At 40.7% G+C, this 19,367-nt stretch overlaps 5 protein-coding genes across 8 annotated transcripts; 2 read left to right on the top strand and 3 right to left on the bottom strand.

The window, feature by feature from the left end:
* Nucleotides 1-120: 120 nt before the first annotated feature.
* On the top strand, nt 121-6,861 carry vari (MAGUK p55 subfamily member vari). 2 transcript variants are annotated; one of them, XM_065484231.1, is made up of 11 exons: nt 121-259; nt 326-447; nt 2,284-2,601; nt 3,893-4,177; nt 4,867-4,965; nt 5,033-5,191; nt 5,247-5,457; nt 5,919-6,121; nt 6,181-6,309; nt 6,455-6,529; nt 6,610-6,861. In XM_065484231.1, exons 1-11 carry the CDS (start codon nt 199-201, stop codon nt 6,784-6,786), a joined length of 1,839 nt encoding a protein of 612 aa, XP_065340303.1. In that variant the 5' UTR covers nt 121-198; the 3' UTR covers nt 6,787-6,861. The 2 variants fall into 2 exon arrangements, with proteins under 2 accessions (XP_065340303.1, XP_065340314.1); XM_065484242.1 differs by having other exon boundaries at nt 3,893-4,123.
* A 502-nt stretch (nt 6,862-7,363) lies between these two features.
* Dus2 (Dihydrouridine synthase 2) lies at nt 7,364-9,700 on the bottom strand. The gene is made up of 7 exons (XM_065484291.1): nt 9,375-9,700; nt 9,184-9,322; nt 8,509-8,841; nt 8,167-8,454; nt 7,827-7,980; nt 7,580-7,770; nt 7,364-7,522 (listed from the first exon to the last, which is right to left on the bottom strand). The coding sequence occupies exons 1-7, from the start codon at nt 9,523-9,525 to the stop codon at nt 7,408-7,410; spliced, it is 1,371 nt and encodes a 456-aa protein (XP_065340363.1). The 5' UTR covers nt 9,526-9,700; the 3' UTR covers nt 7,364-7,407.
* A 210-nt stretch (nt 9,701-9,910) lies between these two features.
* Nucleotides 9,911-11,016, top strand: eIF3k (eukaryotic translation initiation factor 3 subunit k). Its single transcript, XM_065484451.1, has 4 exons — nt 9,911-10,073; nt 10,213-10,432; nt 10,488-10,707; nt 10,766-11,016. The coding sequence occupies exons 1-4, from the start codon at nt 10,015-10,017 to the stop codon at nt 10,921-10,923; spliced, it is 657 nt and encodes a 218-aa protein (XP_065340523.1). The 5' UTR covers nt 9,911-10,014; the 3' UTR covers nt 10,924-11,016.
* Nucleotides 11,008-14,712, bottom strand: Pdk1 (Phosphoinositide-dependent kinase 1). 2 transcript variants are annotated; one of them, XM_065484263.1, is made up of 12 exons: nt 14,517-14,712; nt 13,633-13,842; nt 13,465-13,507; nt 13,250-13,405; nt 13,025-13,169; nt 12,873-12,967; nt 12,639-12,801; nt 12,485-12,581; nt 12,238-12,423; nt 11,558-11,731; nt 11,253-11,504; nt 11,008-11,198 (listed from the first exon to the last, which is right to left on the bottom strand). In XM_065484263.1, exons 1-12 carry the CDS (start codon nt 14,538-14,540, stop codon nt 11,097-11,099), a joined length of 1,647 nt encoding a protein of 548 aa, XP_065340335.1. In that variant the 5' UTR covers nt 14,541-14,712; the 3' UTR covers nt 11,008-11,096. The 2 variants fall into 2 exon arrangements, with proteins under 2 accessions (XP_065340335.1, XP_065340326.1); XM_065484254.1 differs by having other exon boundaries at nt 12,858-12,967; nt 14,517-14,710.
* Nucleotides 14,713-15,153: 441 nt separating this feature from the next.
* LOC135939766 (arf-GAP with dual PH domain-containing protein 1-like) lies at nt 15,154-19,111 on the bottom strand. 2 transcript variants are annotated; one of them, XM_065484327.1, is made up of 9 exons: nt 18,773-19,111; nt 18,496-18,688; nt 17,828-18,053; nt 17,584-17,773; nt 17,297-17,527; nt 16,747-16,881; nt 16,469-16,691; nt 16,107-16,124; nt 15,154-15,277 (listed from the first exon to the last, which is right to left on the bottom strand). In XM_065484327.1, the coding sequence occupies exons 2-9, from the start codon at nt 18,584-18,586 to the stop codon at nt 15,225-15,227; spliced, it is 1,167 nt and encodes a 388-aa protein (XP_065340399.1). In that variant the 5' UTR covers nt 18,587-18,688; nt 18,773-19,111; the 3' UTR covers nt 15,154-15,224. The 2 variants fall into 2 exon arrangements, with proteins under 2 accessions (XP_065340399.1, XP_065340407.1); XM_065484335.1 differs by lacking the exon at nt 16,107-16,124 and having other exon boundaries at nt 18,773-19,107.
* Nucleotides 19,112-19,367: the final 256 nt, after the last annotated feature.

Raw genomic sequence — 19,367 nt, forward strand, 5'->3', positions numbered from 1 at the left:
TTTAATCGATATTTTATATTAAAAACAATAGTTAAACCTTTATTTCCGTGAGAAATAATGAATGCACGCTGATCATTTGGTGCGCATGCCGGTGGATTTTTACGTCACGTCGGGGTTTCACCTCTCGCTCGGCTGGTCGATCTAGCAGCAGGCCCGGCATAAAGAGAGGGTTGAAATCGCACACGCCGACAGACAGGCATGGGCGTTCTCAAGCACAGGAATATGCAGTCCTCCGCCTTGAGCAAGTCCTCGGCCCAAGGTAGGCGCAGCGTCTCGTGTCCGGTTGCGCTTCGTCCCGATTAATATATTTTCACTTTTCCCTCAGACGCCTTCGAGCAGGTGCGGAAGAGTCTGGACGACCTCGCCGAACTCACCGAGGCCAAGGACACTGACCTCATCTTCCTGCGCGGCCTCATGGACAGCCCTGTCGTCTGCACCTTGGTCAAGGTGGGTTGGGTATTTCACTATTCATGAAATATATACATATCAGTGCTGTCCGGCACTCAATCGACCGCAGAGCCGAGTGCTGCGCCGCCGGCAGCGCAACACATGCCTGCTTTTTAGTTGGCGTGTCCCCTAATACCAAACGTTTCGTGATCGCATTGAAATTTTCTCCACCGTATGTATGTACATAATTCTCCAACCAGTAATGACGTGATAGACGAAGGGGTGGACTGGTGTGGCGTAGTTTGCTCTAGCGCTGCTTCTGTGCTTAATGCAAATCGAATGGGCAGGGCATGCTGTCGAAAGAAATGAAAAATAATCATAGAGCTTTGCTTCGATCGTAGCGGCCTTTTTGGATTTGGATCGTACTTTCAAACGAGACTCAAGAATTTGTATGGCTTCGAAAATTTATTACTAAGATGAAGAGGAACTACATAATACAAATTAGCGATATACATGGCAAGACAAAAATTGCTCCTTCTTAGTCTTTGAATTTCGAATCAAAATAATTTGTTCTCAAAACAAACAATTTTTTCACAAGTCATTTTGGGGGCGGATGCCATTGTGATAAATCAAGTTAGGCGACAAAAAAATTTGTTTGCTTTGAACGCGTGGCACGCATATTGGGCGCGCGGATGTTTGCAACTTGGTCTTGTGAGAAGCGTGCCACTGCCACTTAAAGAAGCCTCTGGACTCGCTGATCGCGAGCATACACACTTTTTGTTTACTTTTCCAAGTGCAGTGTGACCCTTTTGTTATTGCCATGTGCTGTCAACACTGCTCTGGAAGCAGAAACACGCTTCCTGACTGAAAGTAATCATATATCTATATATTTTTCCTCTCATTGATCAAAACTCCCCGAAATTCGAGGACTTGAACACTTGAACTTGAAGTATCTATAAAGCTATCAAGTCGTGGCTAAGAGGCTCATCATTATAAGAAAAATAAACTACTTGTTCAGGCCCTTCACTGCGAGCCCATGCTAAAAATAAATTTTGAGACTCAACAGAATTCAAAATTTTCGATTTCAAATATAAATTTGCGATATTAGTCAATAGCTTCTGCTCCAGACACTGTCATCTTGATTTGCATTTATTGACCTTCTTAATGTCGTGCATGGCAGCAGAGCATACTTGCTTTAAATTATCTGAATGAGGTCAAGGTCCTGAATAGCCATAAAGTGATTCACCAAGTTAACAAGCCTTAAAATGTTTTGTCACACCACCTACTTGCCTCTAACAAAGCAATGTTCTTCATGAAAAATATTAAAATAATTCAGCCAGATATTGTTTCTGAAAAACTGGCAATTTTTGACAGTTATTATATAAATTTACGTAATTGTCTCATCGTATCGTCGTATTTAATTACCCTTGATTATGGGGAAACCCAGTGAAAATTACAATACTTTAACCTTGAATAGTGTGGTAAATATGAGATTTTAAATGAATTTCACCTGAGAAAATAACAAAGTATATCGCAATTCGAGAACCATTGTATTTTTATCCCACATTTTTATGAATTTCCTTCCGCGCACCCAGGGAAAAAGGGAGTCTTATTCATACAACAATACAGAGACGCCGGAATTCTCTCACAAAGTTACTCCTGCGTTGCGATTCACGTATACCTTCTCCCCTCCTCCGCATGCTTACCCTGTGACGTCACTCGGCAGGCGACGTCGCCTGTGAATTAAACGCGCAGGGAGTGGCTGTGCTTTTTCGCTTTCCATCGGTCGCTGATGCTGCCGGAGAGGCGTCGCTCGCTATTTTAAATTGCTTTCGAATATCATTGTGTCCGTCCTGGTGAGCTGAGCATCAATCAAATTGTGTTTCAAATTGGTAGACGCAGGACAAGCTCGAGTCGCCCGTGGAAGCCCCGAAACCTGTGCTGCCCAACAGCTCGCGCCTCATCCACGACCTGACGCGCCGCTGCGACCCCAGTCAAGAGGCGCTCGAACTCCGCAGGATCATCTCGAAGCCGCACTTCCAGGCCCTAATCGAGACGCACGACGAGGTCGCCAAGCTGCACAGAGAGCCCGTCAGCAGGTCCAGTTCCCCCGCGTCCGAGCACTCGCCTTCCGAGGACACCATGATCGAGGACGCCATCCCTCTGGACGCCGTCCGAATGGTCGGTTTGAGGAAAAACGCCAATGAGCCCCTGGTAAGCACTCGGCCTTTTCAGTTTCTTTCTTTTGTTTGTTTTTGTTTGTGGGAATATATATAACAGTTCCTTTTTATTGTCTGATGTTTTCGACACCTGTTTGGTCGTTCAACCGTTATAGGGTATGCGTGCACTTGTTTTTGTGGTCGCGCGCACTATTGTGTTGTACAAAAGCCTCCCTCCCCCACCTGCCACGCACAACCCCAGGGATTATATTTGATACAAAACTACTTTCTCGTGGGCTCGATCCACATTCATTTTTTCTCGGAAAAAAACTAATAACTTTATTGACGGAAAAATTGAGAATATACCAAAAAATAAACTAATCAAATCGTTCATTTTACTTTGGAATATTATCTTTTATCGCTTTTTGGTTTAAAAAGATGTGATAAAAGTGCCCACGGGAGTGTGAATAACAAAAACTAGTTTAAATATTGTGGAGTTTAAAAATGCTTATGCTTAGTTGCTTGATTCAAAATTTTTGCCTTTCATTTTAACAAAAACGGTAAGAAAGCAAAAATTAGAAAATATTTTTCCGCCGTTGAAGTCCAAATAATGAACCACATTTTTTTTCAAATTATCCTGGAACATAAGTTTTAAATTTGGTATCAGAGAAGGGAAATTTAAAACATTAACTTATTTTTTTAGTAAATTTCGTGACTCTTGATTGCCTGCGCTGAGCCCTTCCAAGGGCGTGGCGCGGCAATAGCTCTTGTGCTCTAGTTTTAAACAATTGTGTTCAGCTCAAATTCCCTACGGAGTGGATCTATTTCACAGAAGCATAGTTTCACCTTCAGTTTCTCGATCTTAAATCCCTTGAAAATGAACGGCACTGGTATTCTTCAGTTATAAGCATAAGATGTCAATAACTTGATTAGTTTTAAGTTTTAAACAAGATATCAAAATACCACAGAAGTTCAAAAGTGTACTCACTTTTTTGTGGGATTTTAGTGACAACTATAGCAGTAAAATGAAATTATCTCTAACTTTGTCTAAACAAAGCGTTTGTTTGTAAAACAAGGAAAACGATGTCAAGAACAATCCTGCTTATGTTTTGCTCTTAACTGAAAGGGTCTTTATTATAAATTGTTCATCCACAAGACTTATATGTTTCTTTTAAAATCACTAAACTTCATTAGTTCCGCACAAATATCCTAACAAATATTTACCTTCGTAATTTCGACTTATTTTAAATTTCTTATCGTTCGTAAAGTATAAAGCCCAATATACAACCAAGTGATCTTTGACGTTTTGAATACAAAGTAATAAATGATCCCCTCTTGATCGACAGGGTCTGACGATCGAGGTGGACGCGAACGGCAACCTGGTGATCGCGCGGATCCTGGCCGGCGGAATGATCGACCGGCAGGGGTTGCTGCACGCAGGTGACATCATTCGCGAGGTGAATGGCATTGACGTGCGCACCCCTGATGAGCTGCAGGCTGAGATCGCAAAGGCGCGCGAGTCGCTCACCCTGAAGGTAGTGCCCAGCGTCGAGCCCGAGGTGTCCGCTAAGGGCCAGGTAAAGAAGGCGCCGCCCGCCTCGCTCACCCTTCACGATGGCACCACCACCCTGGTGAGTTCTTTCAGCCCTCTTTCCACTCGCAAACGGCCAGCATAAATATTTACTAATAATCCTTCGCAGTGGCAAAGGCAGTGATTTGCACACGCACACAAGTGTTACAAAAGCTTTTTCTCTTCAAACAAAACTCCTTCTATTATGTAGTCCTAAACTTTACTTCTCTTGATCAAGCTTTTCAATTTCTAGAACGCCATTATCATCTTTCAGTCACGTTTGGCATTGTAGCTTTATTCTGAACTGGTATGTACTTGGGGGATACTTGGTATTATTAGAATGATGAACTGGCTGTTAAACTTTTTAAATTTAATGTTGAACTTTGATGTTCAGAAATTCATTAGTAAGTTTTTGTGTTTCACCGGCACGTAGATTTTCATCAAGCGGTCAAAGTTTAGCGAAAAAAAATATTCAAATAAATCGGGGAGTGCGGTACTTGAACAACACGATTTTGCTCTCAACGCCTTAACATCCATCAGCTTCTGAAACTCTCTGCGGCTGAAAAAGACTCACACATCCCATAAATCTTTTCTCTCTTCAAGCTATACATTTCACGCGCGTGTACTTTGAAACAAAAATGCATGGGTGGTGGCTGCTTTTTGTGCTTGAGGTAAAAGATAATATTTAGCAAGGCGGGAGCGAACTCGTTCAGCGTGGCTGACAAACATGCCTCTCTTTCTGCCCTCAAGTGCTACATGAGGGCGCTCTTCAGCTACGACCCCAAGGAGGACACTCTGTTGCCTTGCCCAGAGATCGGCCTCGAGTTCAAGCACGGAGACATCCTCCAGGTGAGATATAACGACACAGCCCTCTCCACTAACAACTGGTCCTTGACGCACACACGTGTTGTTTCAGATTTTGAACCAAAATGACCCTAACTGGTGGCAGGCCAAGCTGGTCGGCAGCAGCGGCCACGCGGGCCTCATCCCCTCGCAGGAGTTGGAGGAGCGCCGCAAGGCTTTCGTCGACCCCGACAAAGACTACTGCCACACGATCGGAATTTGCGGAACAAGAGTAGGTCTCAACTCTCATGCGAAAATCCAATATGATGACTTAAATTAACTGCTAGATCTCAAAGAAGAAGAAGAAAATGATGTATCAGATGAAGCAGAACGCGGATTTTGACAAAGCGGAGCTGGTCATGTACGAGGAAGTGACGCGGATGCCGCCTTTCAGGAGGAAAACCCTGGCGCTGGTCGGCTGTCACGGCGTGGGAAGGCGAACGCTCAAAAACAGACTCATCAACTCGGACCCGGAGAAATTCGCAGCTGTCATCCCTTGTGAGTGTTGGACTGATTGCTCGCTCGCGAGAAATAATTGGATTATGAATGACGGCAGTGATTCAATTCAGCTTTCCGCGAAAGCTTGCGCATGCTAAGTTTACTCATTTACTGGATGTAAACTTGCATGGATTTACCTCCCAATCCTAAAAATACAGTTCTTTGTGTTGGCAAGGAAGCCATTTATCTCGCAGACACAGAAAACAGGGTTTCTAAAAATACTGTTAAGTGTTATTGGTGGCCGCAGCTTTGCGCCTTGCAGGCGTGAATGCGGCACCTCCAACAGCACATAAATTCGCAGGCTTCGTTCGATTTTGTTCAGCTGCCCTTTTAACTTGAAAGCCGATACTTCAGGTGCCTGCAAGAGCCTCACTCTCTAACTAACTTTTATAGCTCGCAATTTAGTGCGCATTGCCTGCATCTGTTTCGCCTTTATCGACCGTAAAAATAAAATGTTCTAGACACGTCCAGGCCGCAGCGAGAATTAGAAGAGAATGGCAAGAGCTACTGGTTCCAGGACAGACTGTCCGTTGAGAGGGAGATCAAGGAGCACCAGTTTCTCGAGTACGGCGAACATAATGGCCACTTGTACGGCACCAAGCTGGAATCAATTCGTTCGGTCATCCGTTCGGGCAAAATGTGCGTCCTGGATTGCAGTCCGGCGGTAAGAGACGCAGCTCTAATTTCGTCACGCATGTGCTAATGTCGGCTTTGTGCACGCAGGCTTTGAAAATTTTGCACAACTCCCAAGAGTTCATGCCTTACGTCATCTTTATCGCCAGCCCTGGACTGGAGGAGCTGAAGAATATTTATGAATATGGCACTAACCCATACGCAAGCAGAAATTTGGGCGTGAGTTTCTTATTTTAATTGTTCATTGTTTGATATTATTAGTCTGCGGCATAAATAGAGTGGAAATGTATTTTTTACAAGGAAAAGTAGATCAAAACTTTTTTACTAACCCTTGTGCAAAAATTATTTAGTTTCTTATTTCTAGTTTGAGCGAGCAAGCTCAATTCGGTACAGCTCGCGAAGGGCAAGGACGCTAGAATCTTTGGCTTCTCTTTACGAGGTATGTTTCTTGTTGATTGTCGCATTGAATTTAGCGAGTGATGAGTCAAGTGAGTGGCGACTAATAAAAACAATTTGTAGGAGGAGGATCTTAAAAGAACTCTAGATGAGAGCTCATTCCTGCAGCGAAGCTACGAGAAGTTCATCGACCAAGTCATTATCAACGAAGACTTTGATGTGACCTTCCGCAAAGTTGCAGAGCTTTTGGACAACATGACTACCGAACATCAATGGGTTCCTGTCTCCTGGGTCTATTAATAATATAGTTTATGCCAAAAGTTTGCTCTTAATATTATTCCCCCAATGGCAACAAAAATAAATTCATTGAAAGCATTGTTGATTTTTGGAAATTGGATATCCCATATTTTTTATACCACAGTTAGTGGATGAGCCTTGCAATAATTGTTGGAAGAAACAAATAAGTCTCCTAATCAGCAGTTATACACTCCACGATATTAAACCAATCGATTTTTGTAAATTTTCTCGAAAATTTTTCACATTAGACTTAAAAGATTGAGCATGAGCTTTGCGTGTACCATCTGTGTTATAAGTCCCTTAGCCGAATCAACACTCAAATAATAACGGTTAAACTTTATGATTAAAGCAGCTCCTTTTGCGAGTGAAGAAAAAAGCCGTCCATATAGTTAAATAATTCGAAGATTGTATCATATCATTAATTAGTTTTAATTTGTTTAAATGTGGTGCAGGCTGTAAAGTTGGGGCTAGAACTAAAATCGCAATCGCCTTTGTGAATGCTAAACAACCGTTTGCCACAATCGAAATGCAGAGAGTTGTTGATAAATTTGAATAAAGTTTTAAAAAAATATTGCCAGCAAGAAGTTTTTATAAAAACCTTTTAATTAGGAATTAAGGAACCAGTCAGTCTGAAGATAACAGGCTTCCCTCCTTCAGAGCTTTTTCCTTTGATTCCAATCCAAGAGACACAAGAGCAACCAAAGCAGCGCCTTGCTCAGCAAAGCGTTTATTCTTCTCCCTGGTAAATAATAAAAATAATGTAACTCATTAGTATTTGATTATGGACACAAGTTACCAATAGCTTGAGGTATATTTGACGTTGTTGACCTCTAGCACAGCACGGAAAAGCTTCTCAACTTGCGTAGTTGAGTATGCAGGCTGATCAAAGCTGTTCTGCCTGGACCACATGAGAAGCCTTGTTTTGGGAAGATCAGCATCTTTTTTCACATACAGTCCTCTTTGATATATACAAGGTAGTGTAACCATCTGCAAATTAAGAGTTAATGCCATTCATGTCCATTTAAAAGAAAAGTTGCAACTACGTCTGTGCTTGAAGTATCATCTTGCTCATGCTTCCGTCTCTTTGCCGTTCTCTCGCCCTCGATTGTTTCTGCCTTTCCGTTACTGACTGCTCCAATCATCTTTCGCCGTTCCTCTTGAATGTTACTGCAAAAGTCTCCTAGGTCCCAAAGCGAACTGAAAAGTTAATAAAATTATTTAACAAAAATTCAGCATGAATTCTACACCTATAGTATTTTTAAGTCGTTTTGGCAATAAGATGATTTAAATGCAGATTTAGACTAAAATTTTGCACCTTAAAATTGAGCAATGTAAAATATACTAAATTAGCAAGAGAAAAAAATATCACAGCTTTTAGCATACCATATGGCATGAAGGCTTTGCGCTGCAAGGAAAGCCTTGCCTCTTGGCGATTCCTGCAGTTCCCTCAGCATTGACTGAACGCAGTACTTGGAGTTGCCCACAGTGCCGTCATATTTCACAGCTAATTTCAGGTACTCAATTATGACATTATCTAGAGGTAAAATGCCTTCTTTGCGAAAAATAGACACATTCCACAGAGCGGCTCTGGCCAGCATGACGCTTGAAACTCCACAGGCCGCTCGAAACTTGTTGATATCTTCAAAACACGATATTTCCATCGATCCACCACTGAAAATTAGCATACTTACAGAGGCTTTCCAAATTATAATATTTCTAGGTTACTTGGCTATTACAGGTACTTTCAGTTCTCTAGCTACAGCGGCAATCGCACCATTATCATTGGCATGCCTTGGTCGTTGCTCTTTGAGTCTACCATGGATACCTATTGCCGACACCCCACACTCTTCTAGCATTTTACAAAAAGCGAGCGTTTCTTTGTGTTCACGCAGGAGCCGGATTTTCGCAGTGATGGGTATTTTGCAACCATTTACTAGCGTCGTAATGATAGTTCTGACTTTTTCAGGCTGACTCAGTAAGGCAGCGCCCATGCCACCCTTTATGGAGAATTCCTTTGGACATCCCATGTTGATGTCAATGGCAGCAACATCATTTTCTCTGGAAACATAAAAATATAAAACCAGGGAGTTACTGACTAATTTTTTAGGATTGCACTTTTCGCACCTAAATCAGGAGTGAATAGGGGATGGAAGTCACGGGAGACACGCCTAATTTTAAATATTTTCGTTTCAATCCCTAAATAAACGCTACAAAATTTAATCTATAGAACGGCCATAATCAAATTAGGTATAGTAATTTTAGGGATTGCAGCGGGTTCTTTATTTTCATACTTTTTATCCTTTTTAATAGTGCACCTAAAATTAGGTACAAATAGTTATATTCAGTTTATTATAATATTATATTTTAACTGTACAGAATGATTACATAAAATTTTCTTACAATTTTTTTGCTACCAACAGCGCTCGTTCTGCATTGCAGGTGCCCAGTTGCAGAACGACCCGAGATGTCTCACTCGAACAAGTTCTAAAGACAACAGACCCATCTGACTCGTCGATGAAGTCAACAGTTCCTAACAGTGCTAAACTTAACACGATTAAATTTTAACAAGTTAGTATACATTTTGTTCTTACAGTTTTCTCTTCTAACAGACCGAAGCAACTTCCAGTCGATCAATTCCTCGCAATACACTAGATCGGCACCGTACCGCAAGGCTAAAAGCCGCAGTGGCAGTGTGCCTGCCTTTACCATGGGTGCCAAAATATTCTTGCCTGTAAAATCCATCTCTTTTCTGACCGTTAAACCGCACACATTCGAATCAGCAATCCTGGTTGCAACAAACTTGAATAAATTAAACAATCGCGTAGCTGTCCGGCTTCATGCACCCATGTGTTTCCAGTTCACTCATTTATTTTGTCTCAATGTTTAGGGTTTGCGTCACACACGACCTGCACACGACACGAGATCGAGCTAAAAAAACGTTTCTGCCCCCTGACGGCAAAGGACATACTAACACGAAGAAAGTGATAAGGAGTAGGGTACAAAACCACACCATATTGAAAAATATTTTGAACTTGCTAAATAATAGTTAAGGGATCAAACTTTAAATTTCGCGGTCAATTTCGAAATGTTCAATGAACTGTGTTTGTGCTTCATTTGAAACACGCCTATTTGTTGTTTATGACTTTATGTACAGTGTGCTCAACTGGACAGTTTTCCGGTTGTGAGTTTTGCGTTTTCTGCTAACATTTTACTGCTTAATAACTTCAAGCAATGTCTCAAGTGGAAAATATGCGTCAAATGGTCGCCACCAAACTTAATGGGATTGAACGGTGAGCCGCATTTGGATTTTATTTGTTTGCAAACATCTCTCGGCCTCGTGGCAACATATTTTAGATTCTTGTTTTCTGTCCGCTTTTCGTGAAACAAACTCTGCATTTTAAATCACAAAAATAATAAATCTCTTCACAGTTACAACCCTGAAAATTTGGTGCTCTTGGAGCAATATGTGGAAATGCAAGTGCGCGAGAACACCTATGACCTGGAGGCGAACCTTGCCATCTTGAAATTGTACCAGCTTGACCCGACCAAGTACAACTTGGACATCGTGTGCCTGATCCTCATGAAGGCCGTCACAAATTTCCCGCACACAGACTTGACACTATGCAAATGTCTGTTGAGTGACAGAAATGTAGGAGCTTTAAATTAAATCTCTTTCAAGTTAAAATAAATTTTTTTGGGCACAGATGCAAGACACGCAGGTGAGCAACATCGTTTTCCTCGCGGACATCCTTGAGCGATGCGACTTCCAGCAGTTCTGGACGAAGGTGAACTCAATGCCTGACTTGTGCTCCAAAATCACTGGGTTCAACGACTCAATTAGAAAATTTGTTTGCCATGTTGTTGGAATTACATTCCAGACCATCAGCAAGCCACTACTGGCCAGACTGTTAGGAGACATTGATGGTTAGTATCAGGTTTTGTTGACTGAACATGCATCGAGTTCTAACTTTGCCACCTCTAGACAACAGCCTTGTCATGTGGATCAGAAAGAACAACTGGAAGGAAGTCGAAAACAACATGGTGCTCATTGCCAACCAGGATGACAACATCAAGACTAAGAATATCACTGAAAAAATCAACTTTACCGATGTTTCTGCCATTATGGCGTCCTGCCGCTGAGGTTTTCAAAATTAAATGTACTGTGGTTATGGCAATCAGCAAGTTATTTAAACACCCACAAGCTGAATAAAGAAACGAAACAAATCATTTAAATATTACTTTTAATTGCATAATAATTTAAATAACAGTTATATTATTTGATGTCAGTGCACATGTACTCAATGTCAAATCAACTAAGGCTCATGTCCATATGCTTCTTTTCTCACTTCTTCAATGGCCTTACACCATTCCAAGGCGTACCCATCAGGGTCTTCCAAATAATATACTCTGTTGGGCTGTAAAGAGGGTCAGTGCTTCATTTGAACTTAAATTCAACCAATTAAACATACCGTGTGAACAAGGAAGATTTTGAAACTCCTTACTTCTACACGCAAGGAGGAACTCCATGGAATTTCACCTTTCAAAACCATGTTATTCGGGTCAACATAGTAGAGGTGAGGTCCCATCGTCAGAAGTAACATCCTCCTCCTAGCGAACAGGCCTTTTCTTTTGTCGATAAGGCCTTGCTTCAAGATCAAATTCCCCTGAACAAAAGGATGCCACTTGGAGGTTGACTTCTGCTCCTCCAATTTCTGTTTAAGCTGTTAAGCATAAAAGTCAATAATCTGCACACTTACAGAGATAAAATATTTACCTCTTCGTCTGACATATTGAGGAAAATGGATATTTTAGACTTGCTCTTCTCTTGCACAGGTGGAGGCGACTCGGTCTTGACAATTGAATGTATGGTGGGCTCCTTTAGTTCCAACCCAAGCAATCTAGTTAACTGCTGGTCATCCAAACCTGGTTCTAGATTATCTGGAATGCCCTACATAACCAAATTGATGTAATTAGGAATTTTACCGGCTATTTAGGAATTAGGAATAGTAAGTGTCGAGGAAAGGTGAAAGGAAGTGAGTTTAAATTTGATCTTTCAGTAAGATCTTGTAAAACATGGATCACATTTTATTCAAATAATTTTCTTATTGTCTTTCATCAGTTAAGTTGATTTTTTATTTCATAACAGATAGTTGAGTGTGACCAAGTAATTTTGTGCTATAAATATGCCTGTTTTATCAAAAAATTTTACAGAAGCTAAAGAGATTTGCAACGCCCTGAACACATGATATAATTATCAAATAAATTACTTTGAAAAATAGGTTCCTGCCTAAAACTGTCAAGATTGTCTTCAACAAGTTTTTATAAACAGTTTAAATTCCCAGCTTTAGTTTTTCTCTTCAGATAAAGTGTTAAATATAAAAGAGGTGCTAATTGTAAGATGTGATCCATAATCATGGCCATAGCTACTGTTAAAACTGTAATTTTATCACTTACACAGCGTATTTGACTTTTGCTTCGAAGTTCTTCATGACTGGAAGTTCCAGGCAAGTAAGGTGAAATGACTGGCGGTGTCTGTTGGTGAAGCGTTTCAAAATCTATCCCTTGGTAGAACGGGTGACTCTTTATTGAAGGGTATCCCTCCTTGTCACAGGCTCCAAGTCGATTGCTAGATTCCAGTACCTATGATGATTCACATTGGTTAAAAACAAGAAAACGGCATTAACCACAGAGAAAAGCCTACCAAAAGTTTATCAACAAGGTCTTTCGCGCTGGAACTGAAGCCATCAGGGCAAATATAGTCAAGTTTCAGAATTTTTTGGAAAATCATGTACTCGCTTCTGCAAATGGAAATTAAAGTCAGAATTTTCTTTGAAATCCATCAGCAAGAAACCAACCCTGCGTGGAATGGTGTCACTCCTGCGACCATTTGGTAGATGATGCAGCCAAGAGCCCACAAGTCAGATGCTGGACTTGCACTTTTGTCAGTCAAGAGCTCCGGTGAGACGTACTGCGCGGTCCCAACAAAACTATTTCGTCGCCGGACAGCTCGCTCTTCATCTATTTTTAAAACGGACACATCATGCAACTGTCAGACTCACGTTAAAATGTATTACTCTCCACATCCTGACCTCTGTGAGTCGCATTCAGGATTTTCGACGACCCAAAATCAGTAATCAGAATGTGCATTTCCTCATTAAGTAAAATATTTTCTGGTTTCAAGTCTCTGCAATGTGCGCGGTAATTAGAAGGGTGTTGGTCAGTACACTGATAAACCACTTACCTGTGGATGATTCCAAGTGAGTGCATGTGTTCAAGGGCTTGCAAGATCTCAGCCGAGTAGAACCGAGTACAGTCTATGTCGAAGCATCCAACTCTGGTTATGTATGGCAATAGTTCTCCATTTTTAGCGTAGGTCAATGTAAAATCTTCAACTAAACAGTTAAGGCTACAATCTCAACAGAATTTGGAATCGATATATCTTAAGATTTGTTTTAGAAAAGGATACAAAGCCTATCGGGGTCTTGGAAAGTGCAATAAAGCTTAACGAAGAATGGTGCAGTCGCTTTGAAATTCACGCTGAGCATATTGAGAACTTCTTTCTCTCTTTTGATATATTCAGCCTTTTTTTCGCGGATCACATGTCGCTTGTCACAGACTTTTACTGAAATGAATTGATTACTATGTGTAACCCATGTCACAACAAGATCAGATGAAACTCACTGGCAAGTTCCTTGCTGGTGTGAATGTCTTTTGCCAAATATACCTAAAACACGAATGCAATTTTAGTTTAACTCCAGCTTAATATGCACAAAAAGTGTCAGCATTCCAAAATGAATAGCATTTTTAAGTCTAAACGAACTGAAGTAAAGTGTACTCCTAGCAACTCACAGTTGAGAAGCTCCCTTCGCCAATGACCCTGCCAAAAATGAAGTCCTTGGAAGATCTTTTTCCTGCTGTCGGCTGCGGACTTGTACTGCTGGAAAGGTTACCCGATGAAGCAGCCAAGCTTAACTCATCCGTTTTGCTTGCAGGCACTGAGATGGGCTGTGACGCATCCATTGAACTACTATTTTCTTCTCTTAAGCAGCTTGACGACCCCTGTAGCAAGAAGACACAAAAATTACTGATATGAACGCACAGTACAAATTTTGATGATGGATGGACACATTTTTTTTTTATTTTGTTGCGAAAAAAAACTCAATTTTAGTTGAAAACTTGAGGGTCAGGAGGACTGAGAAAATTAAGAAGTATAATCTGTTTGACATTATCTAAATTATTATTCTACTGGCGCTTTTAAGTGATTAACTCTAATTATGTATGTATGTATGTAAAAACATATTCTCCACTTTCTCCATAATATTGCCTGCACCATTTCGTCATATTGTATTATTATGTAATAATTAATAATTCCTGCAAAGTGTCTTAGCCACAATCCGAGTCAATCATCAACTACATAATTGCAAAACAAAATAACTCTTCTATTACAAGACGATGTTGGTAAATTTTTTTTGTCAAAGAAAACAGGCTTAGGTGCAGAAAGAAAGGCTTTTTAACTTTTGATCTGCTCCTCTTTAAACGGTAGAAAACTAGAATTTTACGGTAAAACATTTGTGAGGAATTGTGGGAATTTCCCTCACATCTCTTCGCCCACAGCGCCCGCAGTCTCTTCTGCAAGCTGAACCTGAGATATGTATCCCAAATATTGGAAAGGAGTAAAACTATTTTGTGTCCGGTTTCATTGAGGAAAGTAAATGCGAAAATGTAAAACTTACACTACTTTTAGCAGATTTTTCCATGGCAGCGAGTCGTCAATTGCTAGATATCAATGCTGAACGCGGCATGAGTAGGTTGAGAAAACCCATGGGTTTATGATTTTGGATTCCTATGCTGTTGAAAACAACACTTCTTCACGAAAATCTGGTTTAGTAGAAGTAGAAACCCTAGCCGTTCATGGATCAACAAGGAGAAATCTCTCACTCCTCATAGGCCAGACCATCAGCAAAAGAAAGAAGGCACGATGCCGCCATTACTCCTAATCTTTCGCCATATTTATATTTGGAAACGCGCCAAAATTTAAGAAGGTTTGAATATATTTGCGAGATTTCCGAAATACATTTTTCTTTTAAATTATTACAAAGTAAATGGAGGATAAATGTTGAAATTTTGTGAATAAAAGTAAATAATACCATTTTTTTGTTGATAGCTTGACCAGCTCCAAATTAATAGTTAAAACTTAAAATAGTAAATTTACATGGTCGCTTTTGCTAGTGAATTATTGCAAAAAAGGGTTATGATAACTTGGATTAAATTTTCGCTCCTGAAATGTTGACAAGTTTAAAATTTTGATCAAAGTAAAATGCACTCTCATTGGGTAATTGCTTCTTTCTTTAATAAAAGAATTATTGAATGTTCCTGTGCATCACGGTTGCTTTAGATTTTCTAAAACACAAGCTTTATTTAATATTCATTCTTCAGTTAGGTCAGAAGATTCCACTGGTGCCTTTTTTCTTTGATGACACAATCCTTGATGCAGCTGTAAATTACAGATTTGAATTAGAATTTTAAGCATTTATTCGGGTCATTTGAGTCATATTTAAAAATTTGTTTCTCTATCAATCATGCATAGAAGTCTCAGCCTGCTAATTTTGGGTCACGTGATCAGCCGTCAGGGCTAAGCTGCGTCAGCCACACCAGCCGCCAGTCAATAAACTAAATTTAAAAAAAAATTGATTTCAGACCGTTGAGCAATCACACTTTTATTTTCAAAGATTTTCAGCCCTGTCAGCCGCCTGGCTAATATTCAGTTTAAGCTGGTGCAGCCAGCAGCCGCCTCAGAACCGCGCAGCTGAGACCTCTAATCATGCACAAATATCGCATTAATTTAAAAAAACATGTGTCTGGATGCCTTCATAATAAGGAGCCTTGAATAACTGTGGCCAAAAAGACACTTTTGACTTTGATAAAATTAGCAGCTAACCACAAGACCCCTAAAATTATGTATCACTTTAAAATATTGGCTAAAGGTCTCGCAAAAAATGGTTCGTTGGATATTACATTCAAAGCCATTTCAATTCAAGCAAAAAATGTAACTAACTGTAGCAACTAAAATCAACGTAATCCAAAGCCTCACACTTCCGTTCACACTTTGCAATCGAATGTAAGACTAAGATTTTAACGATATATTTGGCATGTGATGAAAATAAAATTAAGCATCAATATCAAGCGCACTACAAAGGAGTAGTTGATTTAAAAAAAAATATAACTTTGCGAAATCAATCAAGGAAGGCAATAAAAGAAACCTAACAAATAATGTGAGACATCAATGTGCAATCTTTCGAAACGTATTTCTAGTAATAACCTACCTTGCAATTTTAGTAATACTGCAAGAAAAACAAATAATCTGACACTCATTTCAATTTTTTTACTGTCTTAATGTAAATGAAATTATGTCCCAGTACCTCCAGTGCTAATATTTAAGTAATCGTACCATTTTGATTGCGGACCTATTTTTTTAAGTAAAATTAAGATGACAAACAATTTGATTATAAATATTGTACTTGAAAATGCGTAGAACCGATCAGATTCTATTGGATTGGGACAGTAAACACAATTTTGAAAATATTATTTTGTCCATCCAATTTATGGAACAGTTTAATCTGTACTTCTCATCCAAAAAACCAAAAAACTTGACTGCAAACTCACTTAGTCATAAACTAGAACTCACCTAAATTATCTTGTGGCGTGAGGCTTTTTTCTATGACTTTTTCAATGGCAAGCATCCACTTGTCCCTCTCGTCATCAGTGGTTGCAGATAATAGGTACGACCGACCTGGCGTGTGCAGCGTGAAACTAAAGTCCAGCTCTTTAGCGCCAGGTGGAACTCCCAGTCTGATTGAATAGCCATCATTTGCACAACCCAAAAATATTTCTCCTTTCGGATGGGCGTCCTGCGTAAAACCTCTATTCAAACTCGAAATATAAGAAATAAAGGAAGCGGTTAACCATTGGGTCGTCGTGGTACATCAGCGTTCGGTCATCCAAAGTGAACCACCGCTTTTTGTAGCTGTCCGTTGGCCGAGGACCTGTTTTTGAGAGCCAGCCTTCACGAATGAAATCCCTGCTCAGACAATTGACCAACTGCAACAAACAAATTTTTACAGTTTATCAGCAACTTGTGAAAACTAGTGTCCCAATAAAAATCGTGAACGATTAACATGATGTCACAAGTCTCTTAAAGAAAACCCAGTCCAGAAAGGATCATCTCATGATATTAGGGTCTATGCTAGACCTTCTTCCCGTGAATTTAAATCACGCAAACAAGCAAGTATCAAGTCATACTGCTCAAAGCAACCCTCCCAAATCCGAGGGAACTCATTAATGCTATGCAAGAGTCAATTGCAGGCGCAAATGAGCCTACACTCAACACTTAAACATCGCTTGATTTCTCACATTGCAAGTTAGTGCATGTCTAGCATTTGCGTAACTCATTAAAGTGAGCCAATAGCTTGGTTAAATTATTTCCCTGGCTGATCTGCCAATCAACAGGTCTCACCTCAGATTCAGATGCAGATGGATATGCTACTTGGTATCTGTGCAGTTTAACACAGCGGATGGCGGTGTACCACTTAACTATTTCTTCTGGATCGTTGTGCAAGACGAAAATGTGTCTGGTGCCACCGTCTTTCACGAAGCTGAGTTGCATGGAGTTGGCACAATCAAGCTTGGCGGGCGCAAATGCCACATTGAGATCAATCACATTCAGTATTGCCTTTGGTTCCTTCTTCTGAAAGAGACACACGTTTGTATGTATTTGAAGAAAATTAAGTCATCCTGACATACTTCTTTAACAAAATATCTGAGCGTGCCATCTTTTTCTTGCAAAACGAAGCGTCGTGGGTGGTATTTGTTGTCATCCTTGCCTCTTTTCATCAGGAAACCTTGCATGTACCCTGAGGTGTACACCTGGTTTTCTGGGTTGGTGAACTCGAGCCTCTCGTACTTGGCGCGGATCCATTGTTCCAGAAGAACTCTGAAAATTTAATTGTGTATATCACACCTCTGCATAGCATTGATTCAATCTAACTGTGGGTCCGATTCGGTGGGTCGGCGGTAGCAAGGTGGCACTCGCTGCTCGTACTTGAGCTTGGCGGCCACGTTGCCCACCTCTTTCATGTGCTCCACCTGGCTATCCTCCCACCGATCAAGCTTCAGGTGCTTCACTTTGGAAATGTGAGCACCCAGACCCCGATGGATGCCTGCACAGCGCGTGCAAAGAAACACGCCGATATTGTAAGAAGCCCATTCTGGTTCTGTAACAGATTTATATAATTTAATATTTGTGTTTATCACCCAAGAAATTTAATCACTTAAGCATGATAAGACTAATTATTAGAGTATGTGGGGACAACACCACATCCTTGGTTGGAGCGTTGGTGGTCAGGAAGTCGACATTATCAGAACAAAGGCAACTTCTTTATGGATTTAAAAGCTTTTACTTAAGAAAAAAGTTAATCATTAGTTTAAGGCGTATCTACATTAAATTCTTTGACTGGCGGTAGACAGCTATGTGCTTTTACAGCTAGTTCTGCCGTAATGTCTAGGCCAGACGAGCTGGCCGCCGCCAGCCGTAGCTTGGATTGGCCTGCACATGCCATGTCAGAGAATCTAATGTAGAAACTAACACCTTTCATTAAATTTGTGTAGTTGAGATCTCAAAGTAGGAATAAAATGATTTTTGAAATAGGGCCTCACTTTTGCTACCGCACTCGTTGCATTCAGAATTGCCAGGCCTCCGCGCCAATTCGGCGAGCAAGTTAACGTTCCGATCAGCAGACATCGGCATTAATTTTAGGCCGTGTCGTCGGTGTCTCCAAAATCAGATGATGTCGGGTCTGTGTCGGAACAACCCAGGGCAGCCTCTACTGAAAGTCATGACTGGCGCTCCCTAAAATCCCGCAATAAAGATTTCAGTTTAAACTGTTTGTAATTTCTCGGAAGTTCAACCTGGTGCCAAGGCAGTGCTTTTTACCTGCTGCGTTCTGAGAAAGGGATCGGAAACCCTTAGAAGAGCCGGTGTGTTGTCGTCGTTATCTCGAGACCTCTAAAAGAAACGTATCACTCTAGAAGAATGACTTAAGTGTCCGAACACAAATGCAAGTTGATTTGTTTGGTGATAAGAATGCGGTATAGTCGCTCCACCGCATAAAAAGTAGGCGCTAAATGTTAAAAGCTCGCTAAACAGGCAACTAAAAGACGACAAGCAAGAGCGACTTGTGTGGTGATGCTGATAGATAAGTAGTGATGTCATGTCAACATAGGGAGAGCTAACCACGCCTCCTTCCTCTCCCTCGCTGCAAGAGGACTGGCGCGAAAATTAAAAAAGTCCTTGTGTGCCTTACAGACGCAAAATTGAAATAATGTTTGGCATTTATGAAATTTAAAGATCAAAAAACAGCTGAAGTATTTTTTTAAATATGATCAAATAATTCCAGACACTAACCGAGTCGAGTAAAATTGTCTGGCGAGAACTGTCGGCATCTGGTGGCTGCTGGACAAGTCAGCCAAGTAGAAGAAGGGGTAACTCCTATATTTTTCGAGGAATGGGTTGTGCGAAAAATTCCCCT

The sequence above is a fragment of the Cloeon dipterum genome, chromosome 1 (genome assembly GCF_949628265.1).
Source record: "Cloeon dipterum chromosome 1, ieCloDipt1.1, whole genome shotgun sequence".
NCBI classification, from domain to species: domain Eukaryota; kingdom Metazoa; phylum Arthropoda; class Insecta; order Ephemeroptera; family Baetidae; genus Cloeon; species Cloeon dipterum.

Excerpts from the sequence above, each read along its gene's own strand:
- vari (XM_065484231.1), top strand. The coding sequence starts at position 199 with ATGGGCGTTCTCAAGCACAGGAATATGCAGTCCTCCGCCTTGAGCAAG. Across the intron at positions 5,192-5,246 it reads TCGGAATTTGCGGAACAAGA|ATCTCAAAGAAGAAGAAGAA; the intron begins GTAGGTCTCAAC and ends ATTAACTGCTAG. Across the intron at positions 6,530-6,609 it reads CTTTGGCTTCTCTTTACGAG|GAGGAGGATCTTAAAAGAAC; the intron begins GTATGTTTCTTG and ends AACAATTTGTAG.
- Dus2 (XM_065484291.1), bottom strand. The coding sequence starts at position 9,525 with ATGGATTTTACAGGCAAGAATATTTTGGCACCCATGGTAAAGGCAGGC. Across the intron at positions 9,323-9,374 it reads GTCTGTTAGAAGAGAAAACT|CACTGTTAGGAACTGTTGAC; the intron begins GTAAGAACAAAA and ends TGTTAAGTTTAG. Across the intron at positions 7,981-8,166 it reads CAAAGCCTTCATGCCATATG|TTCGCTTTGGGACCTAGGAG; the intron begins GTATGCTAAAAG and ends TTAACTTTTCAG.
- eIF3k (XM_065484451.1), top strand. The coding sequence starts at position 10,015 with ATGTCTCAAGTGGAAAATATGCGTCAAATGGTCGCCACCAAACTTAAT. Across the intron at positions 10,074-10,212 it reads AAACTTAATGGGATTGAACG|TTACAACCCTGAAAATTTGG; the intron begins GTGAGCCGCATT and ends ATCTCTTCACAG. Across the intron at positions 10,433-10,487 it reads GTCTGTTGAGTGACAGAAAT|ATGCAAGACACGCAGGTGAG; the intron begins GTAGGAGCTTTA and ends TTTTGGGCACAG.
- Pdk1 (XM_065484254.1), bottom strand. The coding sequence starts at position 14,540 with ATGGAAAAATCTGCTAAAAGTAGT. Across the intron at positions 13,843-14,516 it reads AAAAATCTGCTAAAAGTAGT|GGGTCGTCAAGCTGCTTAAG; the intron begins GTAAGTTTTACA and ends TTCTTGCTACAG. Across the intron at positions 12,968-13,024 it reads TCACTTGGAATCATCCACAG|AGACTTGAAACCAGAAAATA; the intron begins GTAAGTGGTTTA and ends CGCACATTGCAG.
- LOC135939766 (XM_065484327.1), bottom strand. The coding sequence starts at position 18,586 with ATGCCGATGTCTGCTGATCGGAACGTTAACTTGCTCGCCGAATTGGCG. Across the intron at positions 17,528-17,583 it reads TCAGATATTTTGTTAAAGAA|AAGAAGGAACCAAAGGCAAT; the intron begins GTATGTCAGGAT and ends TGTCTCTTTCAG. Across the intron at positions 16,692-16,746 it reads TGTACCACGACGACCCAATG|GACGCCCATCCGAAAGGAGA; the intron begins GTTAACCGCTTC and ends GGTTTTACGCAG.